Here is an 18,218-nt window from a genome sequence, read left to right as displayed (position 1 = left end):
ATTGATTAAATTATGCCTTTTGTCAGTACTTGAGTTATCATATTAATGTAAAAAGGTAAAATAATTAATTGAATAATTCCGTCATGCCACTTTTACATGATAGCCATTAGTCATCTAGTTCTACTATAACTGAAGCATATAATCAGCCACTTCCCTAATGGCATTATAGGCTTCATGTTATGTACTGTGCACTTTCAAGTCCCCATCAATCTGATGATCATTATCTTCTTTTTACATAAAGACCTTTATGTGAGAGGCCTCTGACACCCCAACTCTATGTATTCTATCCCTGCGTTACCTCCTAAGTTCTCATCCACTGTGCATTTACACTACAAGCCTGAACAGCCATGTGAGCGTCTACCTAGATACAGATGATGAGGCTGGAAATGACTCATCTGATTGGTCCAAGGGTCCTACACAAGAGTAAAAAGAGAGAGAAAAGAAATGTTCAGTTCAGTGTATAATTCAAGTCTTCTCAGTTCTCCTCTCTGTGAAGAAATTACATCAACAACAATTACATGCTTTGCTTGATAAATAAAACATTTTTGGTGGAAATACATCATAGTCTTTCATCATAATGTTTCAGGTTTGTAGTTTTCAGACAGAAACACTTCTCTAGATGCAAATGTTTCCAGAGCTTGCTCTTCGACATCAGTCCCTCCCATATTGTAAACATGAATCATTTTCCCAGTATCTCATTTGATCCCAAGCACACGGTCCATAAGCAGATACACACATTGTGGCATAGGCATGGCATGGATCAGCTCAGACCTTGTTTTGCTAAGGAAACCTTGCACGACTGGCCAAAATGGCTACTCAGGATATTGTTGATTTGGATCTAATTGGTTAATTGAGTTTTAAGTGGTCAGTTGATACCTGTGCTATTCCTTGTGCTGCCCTATAAAGAGATATGTCTGTCTGTTGCTGTAACACTGTCAATATGGTTGGCATGGCTGAATTTAGGAGAACTGAGTGTGACAGCCTGAAGAGCCAAACATGATGAGTAAACAACGCTCTAACTCAATACAAAGTAAAACTGAATTAAATGTTTGTCAATGTTTTAAAACAATGCTGTATTAATGTAAATGACTCTGTTCTGATTGAGAATTAACTGTTAGTGACCGACCATGCAGTAATAATGAACGTACAATGTTTGACCTCTGCCTAGCAACATGTGACATGTGTTTTTCTGAAGCAGAGATTGGTTTGTTTGGTTAAGAGTCAGTTTATTATCTGAGTGCTCTGCTCTCTTTCATCTAGTTGAGAAGTTGAACGCTGGAGGAACATGTCCTTGTCAACTGTGTTTTCCATTTGCATGGCTGTGGTTCTGTCCACGCAAAAAGCAGGTAGGCTACATTATCATAAACTACACACCGTGAGTCTGTATAATACAGTCTGTATAAAGTCTATGGTATTACCAGGTATAATTAGCTTTCCATCAATGAACTAATGACAGTGATCTTATTGTTGCATATTGTTTCATATAACATTTGTATTAACTGTTTCTGAATTGTTCTTTGACATGATTATCATTAATTATGAGAAAATAAAGTGTGTAATGAATTCAGATAAACTGTAATTATGCATTATTTGTTCTTCAATATTTCAGATGGATATGAGTACTACGGGCAGGCACACTGCTTTTACTCTACAGAGCAACCGCATGAGTTCATAGAGTCTAGAATTTATAATAAGATTGAGTTCATGAGGTTCAACAGCACTAAGGGCAGGTTTGAGGGATACACTGAGTTTGGTCTGCATAATGCTAAGCGCTTTAATGATGATGCTGCTCTCATGGCTGGTATGCGAGCGGCGCTGGAGGGTTTCTGCAAGCCCAACGCTGAGATAGACCTCCCTGCCGTACTGGAGAAGACAGGTGAGCTGCCCTCCTCACCACAACAACATCACATCTCTCACTCACCAGATGATACGACACCTCTTTCATCTGTTCACTACAAAACCTGTAATGAAGCTTCTGTCTGGTGGATGTGTTACGGTCAATGTGAGAAAACGGGGAATGTGAGCTTTTCCCGGTTATTGCGCACATCCCCGACCTCGCGGGGAATGTAGGAGGAACATGTGCGTTTCTCACATCTCCCGGGTAATGAGCACATTCCCCCACCTTGAGGGAGATGTGAGAAATTGGTTAGTATTCCTCACATCTCCCGTACGCAACCGCATGCAAAACCTCTGCGCAGCCGGGTGGTGGGAGAGGGCTCATGCGCTTAGAGAGTTTAAAGACCAATAATAGAGTAGACATATTAAAGATCAATAATAGAGTAGACATATTAAAGATCAATAATAGAGTAGACATATTAAAGATCAATAATAGAGTAGACATATTAAAGACCAATAATAGAGTAGACATATTAAAGACCAATAATAGAGTAGACATATTAAAGATCAATAATAGAGTAGACATATTAAAGATCAATAATAGAGTAGACATATTAAAGATCAATAATAGAGTAGACATATTAAAGACCAATAATAGAGTTGACATATTAAAGACCAATAATAGAGTAGACATATTAAAGACCAATAATACAGTATATATAATAAAGACCAATAATACAGTATATATAATAAAGACCAATAATACAGTATATATAATACAGACCAATAATAGAGTTAATTAATAGAGAACAGAACCCTGATCAATATGATATGAATGATAGTGTTATATGAACTAATGTGTTGCTGTTTTTCCTCCACTATCAGTGGAGCCCTCTGTCAAGCTTCTCTCAGTGACCCCCTCTAGTGGCAGACACCCTGCCATGCTGGTGTGCAGCGCCTATGATTTCTACCCCAAAAAGATCAGAGTGACCTGGAAGAGGGATGGACAGGAAGTGACCTCAGACGTGATCTCCACTGAGGAGTCGGTCAACGGTGACTGGTACTACCAGTTCCACTCCCAACTGGAGTACACGCCCAGATCCGGGGAGAAGATCTCCTGCATGGTGGAGCACGCCAGCCTGGACAGACCCCTCGTGAAGCACTGGGGTGAGTTCACTGTCCAGCTGTTGTTAGGGTGTTGTCATGGTGTACTAGGGTGAGTTCACTGCTCAGCTGTTGTTAGGGTGTTGTCATGGTGTACTGGGGTGAGTTCACTGTTCAGCTGTTGTTAGGGTGTTGTCATGGTGTACTGGGGTGAGTTCACTGTCCAGCTGTTGTTAGGGTGTTGTCATGGTGTACTAGGGTGAGTTCACTGCTCAGCTGTTGTTAGGGTGTTGTCATGGTGTACTGGGGTGAGTTTACTGTCCAGCTGTTGTTAGGGTGTTGTCATGGTGTACTAGGGTGAGTTCACTGTTCAGCTGTTGTTAGGGTGTTGTCATGGTGTACTAGGGTGAGTTCACTGCTCAGCTGTTGTTAGGGTGTTGTCATGGTGTACTAGGGTGAGGTCACTGCTCAGCTGTTGTTAGGGTGTTGTCATGGTGTACTGGGGTGAGTTCACTGTTCAGCTGTTGTTAGGGTGTTGTCATGGTGTACTAGGGTGAGTTCACTGCTCAGCTGTTGTTAGGGTGTTGTCATGGTGTACTGGGGTGAGTTCAGGTGAGCAGGGTACGAGTGCTGTGTTGTGGCTGGGTACCTGAATGACCCTGACTGTGACTGTGTGTGCTAGCGTATGATAGATGGTGGTCTGTCAGAAGCTACATACAGGACAGCTACAGTGTCATCACATGCTAACAGAAGGGTCATTTCTCCTTGACAGACCCGTCCCTGCCTGAGTCTGAGAGGAATAAGATCGCCATCGGGGCGTCTGGGCTGGTGCTGGGACTGGTCTTTGCACTGGCTGGACTCATCTACTACCAGAAGAAGAAATCCAATGGTGAGTCATCAGCTGTGTGTAGAGAACATGTACAGTCTTCATAGTCATCAGCTGTGTGTAGAGAACATGTACAGTCTTCATAGTCATCCAGTCTTCACAGTCATCTGTGTGTTATGTACGCAGCACACTGTAAAATAATCATGATGTAAGAAAGATTCACTTATACATTGAGAGATGTATTTTTCAAGAATACTGCTGCTGTGTTCAGTGGATGGTGGCAGCAATGTTGATTTATTTGTTGAAATATCACATAGTGATTGTGTCACCTCTGTCTCTTCACCCTCTCTGTGTTTATTTCACAGGGCGGATGCTGGTGCCTGCTAGCTAAGGTGAGACTCCTCTTGTCACAGAAAAGTTTCACCAACTACTACAACTGACTGTGCCTGATGGTCATTGTAACGGTTTTCTTTTATCTTCTCAGGTTTGCAGGTCTGTTTCTTAATCCACTGCTGAACTAGACCTGATATTGGAGCTTCCTTCTAACCAGAAATCTCAGTTCAAATGAAATAACGCTAAAATGCTTGAGCGTAATACAATATCTTTGCTCCATATTAACCAATACTGTCTTAAGAAGGCCATACATATGTGTTATGAGTTTGTCTCTCTATATGCAACAAAAAATATTCCCTTTAATACGCAAATAATGCACTTTCCTGTGTGTTCTGAATCAATTATGCACTGTCCTGAGTGTTATTAATCAATAATGCACTGTCCTGTGTGTTCTGAATCAATAATGCACTGTCCTGGGTGTTATTAATCAATAATGCACTGTCCTGGGTGTTATTAATCAATAATGCATTGTCCTGGGTGTTATTAATCAATAATGCACTGTCCTGGGTGTTATTAATCAATAATGCACTGTCCTGGGTGTTATTAATCAATAATGCACTGTCCTGGGTGTTATTAATCAATAATGCACTGTCCTGTGTGTTATTAATCAATAAGGCATTGTCCTGGGTGTTATTAATCAATAATGCACTGTCCTGGGTGTTATTAATCAATAATGCACTGTCCTGGGTGTTATTAATCGATAATGCACTGTCCTGGGTGTTATTAATCAATAATGCACTGTCCTGGGTGTTATTAATCAACTGTACCAGGGTTATAAGATCCACATATCAATAATAGTCATGTATGAGAGTTGGAGTCATTTCCCTCTGGTTTCTAGTCTAAACTGGGTGTCTGTGGAGAAACAGCATTAGCAGGACAAGTGACTGGAGGACATCCTGAGTCTGACACCAAACATCACTGACAACTTCAGACACTCTTTGTGGCAGGTTAGAGGTCTGTACAAAGGCCTGTTTACTTGGTTCCTACAGGTCTTAACCTGTCTCTGCTAGAGGATAACCAGGCCAAGGTTTATCACACTGTATCGATCCTTTGCCAACAAATATGCATTATTGTAATGTTACAGTATATTCACCTTAAGTCAATAATCTACATGAGAATCCACTGTACTTGGGAGCTTCAGGACTGCTTCAACTTCAGGACAGGTCTTCAAACCTAACATATACTCCAGTATGAGAGTCCTTGTTGCACTAATGTATTGCTTTTTTTCACCATATATTAACTAATGATTAACATACAGTCAAGTGTTGGTAAATGTATGATAATGATAATCTAATGTTGGCATTCAGAGGGGAGTAAACTACTGTTCAGGAGAATAACTCAGTTGTATTCTTTGTTTTCATTTGTTTGTGAGATACAGCAGTGTTATCAGCTAAAGCTTGCCTTGTGTCTAATGTTAGAGCCAGTCAACTATTACAGTACGCAGAGCTCTGTTTAGATGAACTATTACACTTCAGTTGGTGTCTGTTTAAATTGACTAGGCTATTACAGTACGGTTGTAGTCTGTTTAAATGAACTAGGCTATTACAGTACGGTTGGTGTCTGTTTAAATGAACAGTACAGTTGGTGTCTGTTTAAATTAACTATTACAGTAGTCTACGGCTGGTGTCTGTTTAAATGAATTAGGCTATTACAGTACGGTTGGTGTCTGTTTAAATGAACTAGGCTATTACAGTACGGTTGGTGTCTGTTTAAACGTGGTGGTGGTTTCAGGTTCTGTTATTGGACTATAACATTAGCTTAATGATTGATACAAAATGTCTTTCTCTTATAATTATTTTACCTCTTGCTTAGCGTGTGCACAATCTACTGTAGGAGCTAACAGAAGAACATCTTACCTGTTTGATGTAGAATGTGACTAATAAAGAACATGTCACTACTCGTTGTGTCTTGTCACTACAAGAGGACTTTGTGATAACATTGTGCCACTTTTGACCTCAATATTACTATTAGTAGTGTGATGCCCGCAAAAGTTTGGACCACATGTCAGGACCAAAATTAATTTACTACCTGATATAAGAAACATATTCATAGAAATTTCTGCACTGTAAGTCAAGTCACAATTATGTTTGGTTTCTGTGATTTATTGCGCAAGACAAGCCAATTAAGCTAATTAGCAAAGCTAATTTCTTACAGTGTATATGTTACGTTCCACTTTAGTTAGGCCTACAGTCCAATATGTTTGTCCGTTTCGTGCTTTTGTTCTCTCTTTCTTGCTCTCCTTGAGTTCTAGGCTCCTGTTCCCCATTGGTCGTCTGTCCTGTCCGTCATTGTTAGCTGTGCTGGCAATCATCCCTGTTCCACGTGCCGCCAGCTAATCGTCTCGTCCTGTCAGCCAATCATCTCATTGTGTCACTTTACTGTTGTCCAATCAGGGTGTTCTGCTGTTTATTTAAACCTTTGTCTCCCCTGTATGTTTAGGTAGTGGCATTTGATTTTTGTTAGGTAGGCTGTCTGTTCTGTTTTGTACTCCTAGATTCATGTTATTACCTCACGTTCTGTTCTGTCTTTGTAGCCCCTTTTTGTTATGGGTTTCTGTCTGTCCTGTTGTTCCGGTCCCCCCATAGTTAGTTCCAGGGGAGGGTTAGGGAGGTAGGCTAGCGGCCCATGGGTTTACATTCTCACACGTAGGTAACTCGATGTCTAAATACACCAGGTAAGCTTCTTTGGTCAGGTGCTACCTTTTGTATTTTAGTGGGCTTAGTCTAGGAGGGATAGTTTAGGGATGGATAGTGAGGAGGATGGTTTGTACATCTAGGTAAGTAAGTGATTAGGGTAGTGTTCAAGGGATTAGAATAGGAACGGGTTTAGGTACTTTGTTATTTTGGCACCTGTACTGCCCCTCCCCTTAGCTTGTCCTGAGGAGAGCTTGTCCTCATGTTTTCATTGTTTAATGTTGTCTCGTTACCCGTCTCTTACAGTATCACCTTTTTGGTACCACAATAAACCTAACAAGGTTATTGTTCCTTGGTCGTCCGTCTACCTTTTTGGATATTAGTTGTGTTTGTTTTAGCCACTGCTGCCATTAGTCTGCTTTACATTACCCATACTTGGCCACATGCAGGCACTGCTTGTTGCGGTTGCCCCACTCCCTCTACACTCCTAAACATAACAGCCTGAGAGGAGACGTAACACACACACACACACACTACTGCTGTACACACACACACACACACACACACACGCTACTGCTGTACACACACACACTACTGCTGTACACACAGAAACACGCAGGCATGCGCACACACACACACACACTACTGCTGTACACACACACACTCACACACACACACGCTACTGCTGTACACACACACACACTACTGCTGTACACACAGAAACACGCAGGCACGCGCGCACACACACACACACACACACACACACACACTACTGCTGTACACAAACACGCAGGCACGCGCACACACACACACACACACGTAAAATATGGGTTTAGCCTACAGCGGATCAATGGTCAGGGTTAGATAACGTGACTTTATTAACAGTGTGTTCTTGTGGGCGACGTTAGTATCGGTGTTTCTTGTGGCCTGTTTGTGCTCGACCTCACTCTCCCTGGGTCTCTCGCCCCTCTCTCTCTCAGGCTGGCTCCACAAGGAGATGAAGAACAGCAGCCGCGCCTCCCTGAAGCTGAAGAAACGCTGGTTCCTGCTTACCCACAATTCCCTGGACTACTACAAGAGCTCAGAGCGCAACGCGCTGAAGCTGGGCACCCTGGTGATCAACAGCCTGTGCTCCGTGGTGCAGCCGGACGAGAAGGTCTTCAAAGAGACGGGTCAGAATGTGCTACGTGCTAACATGCTAACATGCTACAGTGTTTCTACGCAACGACACGCTGTTAGCATTCTGCGGCGTTTTACGACACGCCTCTCATGTTATTGTGTGTCCCGCAATTAGCATGCTAGTCACACAACGCCGTGTTATTTTCATGTAACGATATGCTACCACATCATGTTTGTATGCTAGTATGCTACGTTAGAGTGTCTGATTAAGGAAATGCTACGTAGAACACAATCCATCCAGCCTTATTGAGAATCGGTGGTTTAAACAGACCACGCCCCCTCATGTCCTAAATCCTCGTGCCCCTCCCCCAGGTTACTGGAACTTGACCGTGTACGGTCGCAAGCACTCGTACCACCTCTACAGTAAGCTGCTGAATGAGGCCACGCGCTGGGCCAGCGCCATCCAGAACGCCATCGACACCAAGGTCCCCATCGACACCCCGACCCAGCAGCTCATCCACGACATCAAGGTAAAGAGGGCGATCACCATCCATCATGGGATCATGTTCTGATGCTCTGTTAGTCATGTCTACAGAGACATGGTCCGGGTGATAGTTAGTTAGTTAGTTAGTTAGTTAGTTAGTAAGTAAACTATATAAATAAAGTTTATTTACTTACTTACGATCACCCGGACCTGGTTTTCACTCCGCCTTCTTGTAGACATGACTAACAGACCATCAGAACTGACGTTCAAATGCACGTGCTAATGGCTCACAATCTACAGGCGCAGTTACAAAAGGACGAACACACTGCGGTTAAACACACAGAAACCTAACAGGGCTCCCCTGACCGTAAATACACCCAACATGTGAACCAGGACGTCTGTTTGCGATCTGAACCCCTCGCGTGTGTTCACAGGAGAACTGTCTGAACTCAGAAGTGGTGGAGCAGATCTACAAGAGGAACCCCATCCTTCGCTACAGCCACCACCCGCTCCACTCTCCCCTGCTACCTCTGCCCTACGGAGACATCCACACCAGCTGTGCGTTCATCACATTCTATTACCCTACACACATTCCTAGTATGTGTGCACTACATACATGGACAATAAATCGGATCTTGAATGTTGTATTGATGTAGGGACAGATACAAAAACACACTGCGAACAACAGTTTCCTGACGCATTGCGCCACAGTGTGTATAGATCAGTGTGCTTGATCAGTCAATCAATCAACCAATCAATCAATCCACCAATTAACCAATCAACCAATCAACCAATCAACCAATCAACCAATCAACCAATTAACCAATCATGAACTGTATCTTATCTGATCCGCCCCCCAGCTCTGAGACACAAGGGCTACACCACCCTGCAGGAGGAGGCCCTGAAGGTGTTCAACTCGCTGCAGCACCTGGAGGGCGTGGCCGACCCCGTGCCCATCATCCAGGGCGTGCTGCGGACGGGCCAGGAGCTCAAGCCCCTGCGGGACGAGCTCTACTGCCAGCTGGTGAAGCAGACCACGCGGCCCCCCCAGCCCGGCAGCCCCGGGAACCTGTGCAGCTGGAGGATCCTGGCCTGCATGTGCTGCACCTTCGTACCCTCGCGCTCCGTCCTCCGCTACCTCAAGTTCCACTTCAAGAGGTGAGGACCTCCGCGTCTGCTCCTTTGTTCTGAGTCAGGAAAGGATTCATCTCTCCTCATGGTCCCTCTCTCTCTCTCTCCCCCTCCCTCTCTCTCTCTCTCTCTCTCTGTCTCCCCCCCCCTCTCACTGTCTCCACCCCCTCCCTCTCTCTCTCTCTCTGTCTGTCTCCCCCCCCCTCTCTCTCTCTCCACCCCCTCTCTCTTTCTCTCTCCCTCTCTCTCTCTGTCTGCCCCCCTCTCTCTCTCTCTCCCTCTCTCTCTCTATCTCTCTCTCTCTCCCTCTCTCTCTCTATCTCTCTCTCCCTCTCTCTCTTTCTCTCTCTCTCTGTCTGTCTCTCTCTCTCTCCCTCTCTTTCTTTCTCTCTCTCTCTGTCACTCTTCCTCTCTCTCTCTTTCTCTCTCTCTCTGTCACTCTCCCTCTCTCTCTCCTTCTCTCTCTCTCTGTCTGTCTCTCTCTCTGCTCACAAACGGTAAAAAATAACGACAAGGAATGTCTAACCATGGTCGGTGTGTGTGTGTGTGTGTGTCCACCCTCCCCAGGACGCGGGAGCTCTTCCCCGGTACGGAGATGGAGCGCTGCGCCTCCTTCTCCCTGGAGGCCCTGCGGAGGACGCGCCCCCGTGAGCACGTGCCGTCCCAGGAGGAGGTCCGCGCCATCGTGGCCCGCCAGGACATGACCACCACGGTGTACTGCCACGGAGGAGGATCCTGCAAGATCACCATCAACTCCCACACCACGGCCGGAGAGGTGGGCGGGGCGGGGGGAGGGCGCAGGGGGCAGCGCAGGGGGCGGGGGGAGTCCGGAGGGGGCGGGGTCATGCAACACATCAGTACTAGGGCTGGGTATCGATACTGATTTCCAAAAATGAATGACTGAATGAATGAATCATTGAATGAATGAATGAACTATTCATTCCTTCATTTATTCATTCATTCATTAAATAAAAGATCAATTTTGGGATTCATGAATCGATTCAGAATCATTTGATTCAGAATCGATTCAGAATCGATGAATTGATTTTTTAAAGCCAGCCCTATTGTTGACGCGGTCGCGGTGTACCGCCCTGCTATCCAATAGTCATAGTTCGGTTGAAAACGGATTGAGCATAGACAGCAACACTGATACCTCATTCTAACTCTCTCATTCTGTGTGTGTGTGTGTGTGTGTGTGTGTGTGTGTGTGTGTGTGTGTGTGTGTGTGTGTGTGTGTGTGACCCAGGTGGTGGAGAAGCTGATCAGAGGCCTGGCTATGGAGGACAGCAGGAACATGTTTGCCCTGTTCGAGCACAACGACACCACTGACAAAGCCATCGAGAACCGCACCGTGGTGGCCGACATCCTCGCCAAGTTTGAAAAGTAAGTGTGTGTGTGCGTGAGTGTGTGTGTGTGTGTGTGTGAACTTGCTTGGGCATTCTTGAATACACTCTTAACACAGTTTGTCCCATCTGAAGGCTCTCTGCCAGTCAAGAAGAGCAGAACACTGGCTGGAAGTTCTACTTCAAACTCTACTGCTTCCTGGACACTGACAACGTTCCCAGGGACAGCGTTGAGTTTGCCTTCATGTTTGAGCAGGTATAAACTTCAATCATCATCCTCACATTTAAAATACATGTGTTTCCTACCATTGCAATGGTCGGTGGCTGGAATGATTACCTCCACCCCAGGGCAAAGCCCCGCAGGGCGGAAGGTAATGTTTTCGCCCCTGTCTGTGTGTGTGTCTGTAGGCAGACAGGATTAAACAAAAACTACCGGCCCGATATGCATGAAACTTGGTGGAGGGGTGCAGCATGGGTCAAGGAGCTCACCATTCAATTTTGACCATGATTCATTCATAGGTGGCTCTACAGTACCCATATTACTTTAACTTCAGTGTAGTGGGGGATTTAGGTTTCAGTTTTCTCATAGGTTTCTTGTCGCCACTTGCAATACCGAGCTTTGCCACTACGGCAAAAACTGGCTGTTCCTGGCCATGGAGGCTTGCTTCATGCGCCACTTAACAACGTTCATTGGATGAATGGGCCGCCATCTTTGCATGCCTTATCCACTCCTTCCCCCTCGTTTCTCCTACATTCATTCACACTACATCTCTTTCGCTCCACCTCTCTTCCTTCCTTCTCTCTCTCACCCTCTCTCTCTCTTTCTCTCCTCCAGGCCCATGAGGCAGTCATTAGAGGCCAGTACCCAGCCCCAGAGGAGACTCTCCAGTTCCTGGCTGCCCTGAGACTACAATACCTCCTCGGGGACTACAACTCCCAGTCCGCCGTGCCTGAGATGTCTCAGATGTTCCCCATGGCCCGGCTGCGCGCCCGCATCCAAAACTCGGCGAAGACCTTCGCGCCGGGCACGGGCTCTGTGGCGGAACGCTCCGGAACCGCGGAGAAGAAGCGCTCCAGCTTCCTGGAGGGGACGCTGAGGAGGAGCTTCCGCAGCGGGTCGCTGAGTCGGCAGAAGCTGGAGGAGGAGAACACGCTGGAGGGGTGGATGAGGGAGGAGATCGCCGCGGCCCGGGCCAGCCTGCTGGACAAGTGGAAGAAGCTGCAGGGGATGAGCCAGGAGCAGGCGATGGTCAAATACATGGCCCTGGTCAAAGAGTGGCCCGGCTACGGCTCCACACTCTTCAACGTGGAGGTGAGAGTTCTGTCCGTCCCATCCACTACCCTGATTCTGTGGTGAGGGAAAAAACGCTTTTAATATGACATTTGTCATGGGGGCCTTTCATATTCTGGTCCTCAGTGGGTATGAGGTAAATGTTTCAAGAAGATTTCCTGATCATTGACCTGGAACCGCAACACATGCATACATCCCCTCTTCCTGTGTCCTGTTGTCCAGTGTCGGGACGGAAGCTTCCCTCTGGAGCTGTGGCTGGGAGTGAGCAAGGAGGCCATCTCGGTCTACAAGCGCGGCGAGCCCTGGCCCCTGGAGGTGTTCCCCTACGAGCTCATCCTCTCCTTCGGGGCCCCGCTGGCAAACGCCTACAAGATGACCGTGGAGGGCCGCGAACTGCTGTTTGAAACCAGTCTGGTATGTAGATGCTGAGAATCCCTCCGTTTTGGGAATGTTTAGTATCCAGTCACGTAGAAAATGTAACAGTATTTAGACGTCATTCACTCCTGAGTTAGAGGGCTTTCCCGCCATTTGGTAACACAGGCTGAGAAAACATCTGATTTGATGGCTTTTATACACAGTCGCAATGTGTTATGAATGGAGCTTGTATTGTGGGGTCTGTGGTTGAATGCGCATCATTGAGAGTGTCCACGTCTCTTAGCTGAGACAGTAAGAACCGTCAAGTCCTGACCCTTGTCTGCTCTGTCCCCTAGGTTATGGACATCGCCAAGCTGATGAAAGCTTACATCAGCATGATCGTCAAGAAACGTTACAGCAACTCCCAGTCCGTCAGCAGCCACGGCAGCCAATGCAGTGCCTGGTGAGGCCTTTGCCCCCTGACCTATTCAACCTTTAACCTTTGGTCACCCGCCGACGGCCTGGAGAGGTCGAGAGCGGCCAGCGATCGCCCTGCCAAGACAGCCAGCCTCGTTTTGGAGAAATGCTTTGGGACTCTTTGGGCTGGACAAGGAAACGCATATAACACAGCTCTTACTGTAGCGCTAACCAGCTTGCACTGTCTTTCTGATGCCGTGCTAACGCTTCGTTACGGGGAAGGCGTCCCATTCGATGTCACCGAGGCAGTTCCTGTACGTGTTGAGGAAGGTGAGCAGACAGTCAGAATGTAAAAAGGCAGCATGGATGGAGAGACCACAGGAGACCGCTGTTGTATTTGAACGGGTCAAGCTTCATTTAGACCCACTCCTTTGCCTAGGAAAACTCTGGGACTGCTAACTGGTGATCCTTACTATCTTTGGCGTTACCAAAATATGTAAATATATTCAACTCAGTAGTCAAAAGCATTTCAAGTTCTGTCTTTGAATGCGATGGCGTGTTTGTTTGAAGAGGACTTTGCCAGAGACATCGATGTCACACAAGTGCCTGGTTATGAAAACGAACGCAAACCTTTGCTAGAGCAACTTCATACGCTGTTGTACTTCTGGAAAAATAAATATTAAGACAGTAAGAACGGTTCCAGGTTCGTGACACTCTTTGGCAAAGTTGTAGTAGATTCAGAAGGTGCTTTATGTATTTCACTCAACCGACGGTCTTGTAACGCTCCTGCAACGTCGTTTCAACGACCCACAGCATTTCACTGAGCTCCGCGGGCGGCAGCTCCTCCCAAAGATACGCAGGACTTCTCTAACGCCGTGCCTTCATGTATATTGTGTACACTTGTTCTTTTTGACCTGTTTTGACTCTTAAATGTGCAATGTTATATATATATTATATATATATGAATATAATCAAGTGTCTGTATATTTGATAAATCTCTGCTTTCTCTTTCCTGGATTATGACTACACAGCGATACTGACGAGATAACCTTGTTATTCTCCTCCCAAGTCAGTTTCAAAGCTGACGTTGGAAGTAACATCAGCGATATACAATACTGCTCTCGATGTATGTTTTTTATTCCATTTGTATTAGCTGTGTGATGTATTAAAAATAATGTTTCTAACAATAAATGCATCCATATTTATTGGAGATGTGAGTTTTTGTCTGGGGCGTATACGGATCAGAGCTAAAGAGTGAACATTAACTGCTACTGTGAAGAGAGACATCCACTCTCACTTCACAACCCGGCCCAAAAACAACCCCTAGCTCATATCCTTCTTACAGCCGGCTCTAACTGAACTATGGCTGTCATGTCAGGGAAGGTTGAGGGAGGTGGTGAATCTGACACACTCCTACCTTCTAACCAGGTCCAGTGGATGCCCCACTGTCGCCTGCAGACCACCCTGAGTTTGATAAATACCCCTGTGTCAGCTGTGGATGTCGTAGCATTTAGTTAACACACACACACACGTACACACAGACATACACCAGCCCACGTCCGGCTTTAGGCCTGGGCCATAGCAAACACACACCAGTATTTGCCATGTCTCTCCACAACTCCTCCACAAACTCCTGCAGAGCTGGATGCTGATGTCACATGCTGTGACTTCTGGGGGGGCATTATAACTATTATAACTTGGGGAGTATTATAACTATTATAATTATTATCATAAATATGCTAAACTTCCCCTATATCTTAACTGACAGTCCGCTCTGTACATTGTTATGGAGGCCCGGTATGATGATGATGGTGTTAGGGGGCGGGCTCGGAGCACGTCACCAGCGCTCTCCGTGCGCTCCGACCTGCCGTCTACCTCAGCGCGCTCCACTAGGGCGTTGGCTAGGCAACGGCACACCTGGGCTCAATCCCCAATCAGCACACCTGAGACTGACGAGCAGCAACCCCTACAAAAGCCTCGTTGACCAGCCTGCCGGTGCCAGAACGTGGCCACCTACCCGGTTTGTCTCCAGCCTTTTTTCTTGCCTGATCATTTTCCCGGCGTGTTTTGTGTCTCATCCTCGTCTGTGTTGTTTTCCTAAGGACCCCCAGCTCATATGTCTCCTCTCGTCTCTCCCCGGAATCCCAGCCCCTCCCGTGCCTACCTGGAGCCCCTGCCCCTCCCATGCCTACCTGAAACCCCTGCCCCTCCCGTGCCTACCTGGAACCCCTGCCCCTCCCGTGCCTACCTGAAACCCCTGCCCCTCCCGTGCCTACCTGGAACCCCTGCCCCTCCCATGCCTACCTGGAACCCCTCAGACCGAACCCCTGAACTTGACCCTCGCTCTGCTCACGGACCTCTTTGGATCACGGACATTGTTCTGATGCCTGAGCACATAGTCCAACGCCCCACCGTTCATATTTGATTAGATTTATTGATTTGCTGAGGGACACCGCAGGTTAATGAACAATCACTATAGGATTACAGAGCAATGCAGATAGCAAATTGAAACTATCCAGGTTGTAGCCAGAAGCTAATTTCCACCTGTTGTCCCTGGGAAGATGTTCCCTAAAAATAAGAATACAAAACTAAAAACATACATCAAGATACAGAAAAATCTAAATACAGTGGCAATATACGATACAATACAATAGTAATACATAATATACATACTGCACCACGCCTGGTTACTCACATCTACTCACAGCCTAACACTGCACCCACACATCATTACGTGCAATGTCCTTCTGTATAGTTGCTCGCTGGCTTTTCACCAGTGCCTCAAACATCCTTTCTGAGCGAGGGACCACATCAGCTGTCAGTGGCCTACTGTTGTGTCACTAGGCACACCTTGCACCAAAAATACAACTTCTCCATTTCCAACATACATTTCCTTCTTTCTCTTCCTCCCTCAAGTCGTTCTACTAACATTCTCTTGTTCTTTGCAGAACATTTAAAACAAAATGCAGGAAAAATAAAATACAGGAATAAAAGTTACAGTGCAGTGTATGAATAAATAATTAATTGATCTAATAAAAAGCGGCAGCAAAAAGAAGTCTTCAATAATAAAATTAAAGATAAATACAATCATTAAAACACTTGTTCTAAACGTGTCCTCCTGTACCAGTGGTATTGTGGTTGCAGTCTTCCTGCGTGGTTCCTAAAGTGTTTTTTTGTCTTCCTGCGCAGTTCCCAAAGCTCAATACACCAACATGTGTGCTACAAAAGTCAACTATACAGTAAATTATACTATAGACTTAAGTATTATAAAATATAAATATTATCTCCACTCATGACACTGAAGCAGCAAACCCTAGAGCTGCTCTGAAAGCATCTCTAATATGAGACACAGTACACACACACACACACACACACACACACAGCTACCACTTTGTCATGTCCGCCTGCTCCTAACACACAGCCTGCTGCTCCTAACAGTCAATCATGAGGCTGTAACTCTACGCATGACACATGGTCAAGAGGTTGTTGTTCCACTAAACGTGAGAATGTAGCCTGGTCCCAGCCCCTGAATAGCACTCCCATTTCAGGGCGTGGAAAGGCTCTCGTTCAGGGTGGTTTCTCAGGTGGAATTCCAACCAGGCCAATCAGCATCCTTTGAATGTGATGACGGAGTTAAACTGTGCAATGTGGTTGGTCAGGGCAGTGGTCTTTAAACTCTTTTCGATAATGTACCCCCTTTGAAATATTGTGTCAGCCAAGTACCCCTAAAAGCCTTTAAAGAGGAACACTACAGCACCATCAGTGTAATGTGTAATGTTATCAGTGAAATGAAATTTAGGCTAACATTTGACATTGGACACATTTTTTTCTAGCATAATCTGGGCCAATACAACAGCAGCTGGAAGTAACAGGCCTTTGTCATAGAAATTATAGTTTCATCATCTCCTTTTGTAATTCACCACCTCCCTCAACTTTTCACATAGTTGTGCTAACCTAATTCATGACAGGATGACCTCCAGGAGGTCCACACACCTAGAAATCTGTCTACTCCAGAATAACCATCCTTTGTCCCTTTGTCTCCAAGAAATTACCGCCTTTTCTCATGTCACGTGTCTGTATTCTCGACCACGCCTGCCATTTCATATGACGTACAATGGGTAAGCCAATCACATCCTCAAAGCGCCATACCTGTGTTTTGCTTGAATATAAAGGCCGCGCTGACCAAGAGGCGGCACTTCTTTGGGATACCACTCATGTGCGTCGTCTGGAAGTCCTTGCGCTCGTATGTTTTCTCAATAAACCAGACTTAACCTGTTTGAGCGAATCTTGGTAAATCCTTTTGGACTAGATCAGTTAAAATCCATTACACCTTCAGCTGTGGTGAAGGGCTTTCTGGCTTTAGCTACAAGCAAAGACACCGCATAGAAGCCTCAAGCGCTTTAGCTGATGTTGTGGAGACTATTGAATACAAAATGTGGTTTATCCAACTTACATTAAAAAATACATTTAAATCTTTTTAGTGAACCTATTATAGTATATACAAAAATGTAATTAACATTTTTTAAGTGTCTCACGTACCCCCTGCGGGGCTCCAGGGTACCCCTGCGTCCCCCCATGTGAGAACCACTGGGTCAGGGGGTGAAATCATCACTGAGGACGCCCTCTTCTGCAACGCCCATCTCAGAAAACGCACTTTCAGACTGAGTAACCAAGTTAAGTGAAATGTCAGTCTGGGTGTCAGGCTGATTAGAATGGGCAGCGTGTGATCCTAAGGGACTGTGACCGTGGTGTCATGGTTGGTGCCAGACCTGGTGGTTCTAGTGTCTGAGACGTGGTGGTTCTAGTGTCTGAGACGTGGTGGTTCTAGCGTCTCAGACGTGCTGGTTCTAGCGTCTCTGACGTGGTGGTTCTAGCGTCTCAGATGTGGTGGTTCTAGCGTCTCAGACGTGGTGGTTCTAGTGTCTCAGACGTGGTGGTTCTAGCGTCTCAGACGTGGTGGTTCTAGTGTCTGAGACGTGGTGGTTCTAGTGTCTCAGATGTGGTGGTTCTAGCGTCTCAGACGTGGTGGTTCTAGCATCTCAGACGTGGTGGTTCTAGTGTCTCTGACGTGGTGGTTCTAGCGTCTCAGATGTGGTGGTTCTAGCGTCTCAGACGTGGTGGTTCTAGCGTCTCAGACGTGGTGGTTCTAGCGTCTCAGACGTGGTGGTTCTAGTGTCTCAGACCTGGTGGTTCTAGCGTCTCAGACGTGGTGGTTCTAGCGTCTCAGACGTGGTGGTTCTAGTGTCTCAGAGGTGGTGGTTCTAGCGTCTCAGACGTGGTGGTTCTA

At 46.0% G+C, this 18,218-nt stretch overlaps 2 protein-coding genes across 2 annotated transcripts in view; both read left to right on the top strand.

Moving 5' to 3' along the window:
* LOC311325261 (unconventional myosin-X-like) overlaps positions 1 to 12,998 on the top strand; it is a gene marked incomplete at its 5' end in the record, with an annotated part of 63,116 nt that extends 50,118 nt beyond the window's left edge. Inside the window, 10 exons of the mRNA XM_084457929.1 lie at positions 7,773 to 7,964; positions 8,284 to 8,441; positions 8,830 to 8,953; positions 9,256 to 9,553; positions 10,094 to 10,301; positions 10,773 to 10,909; positions 11,005 to 11,125; positions 11,705 to 12,181; positions 12,383 to 12,574; positions 12,871 to 12,998. Coding sequence (XP_084314055.1) covers positions 7,773 to 7,964; positions 8,284 to 8,441; positions 8,830 to 8,953; positions 9,256 to 9,553; positions 10,094 to 10,301; positions 10,773 to 10,909; positions 11,005 to 11,125; positions 11,705 to 12,181; positions 12,383 to 12,574; positions 12,871 to 12,981 — 2,018 coding nt within the window. The 3' untranslated portion in view covers positions 12,982 to 12,998. The remainder of the gene's footprint in view (positions 1 to 7,772; positions 7,965 to 8,283; positions 8,442 to 8,829; positions 8,954 to 9,255; positions 9,554 to 10,093; positions 10,302 to 10,772; positions 10,910 to 11,004; positions 11,126 to 11,704; positions 12,182 to 12,382; positions 12,575 to 12,870) is intronic.
* On the top strand, positions 1,778 to 4,157 carry LOC311325689 (HLA class II histocompatibility antigen, DQ beta 2 chain-like; the record flags this gene model as incomplete). Its single annotated transcript, XM_084458425.1, has 4 exons — positions 1,778 to 1,876; positions 2,722 to 3,003; positions 3,713 to 3,829; positions 4,132 to 4,157. The coding sequence occupies exons 1-4, from the start codon at positions 1,795 to 1,797 to the stop codon at positions 4,155 to 4,157; spliced, it is 507 nt and encodes a 168-aa protein (XP_084314551.1). The 5' UTR covers positions 1,778 to 1,794.
* Positions 12,999 to 18,218: the final 5,220 nt, after the last annotated feature.

The sequence above is a fragment of the Borostomias antarcticus genome, assembly GCF_949987555.1.
Source record: "Borostomias antarcticus genome assembly, chromosome: 24".
NCBI classification, from domain to species: Eukaryota; Metazoa; Chordata; class Actinopteri; order Stomiiformes; family Stomiidae; genus Borostomias; species Borostomias antarcticus.
This window is presented reverse-complemented; position numbering and strand designations above follow the sequence as displayed.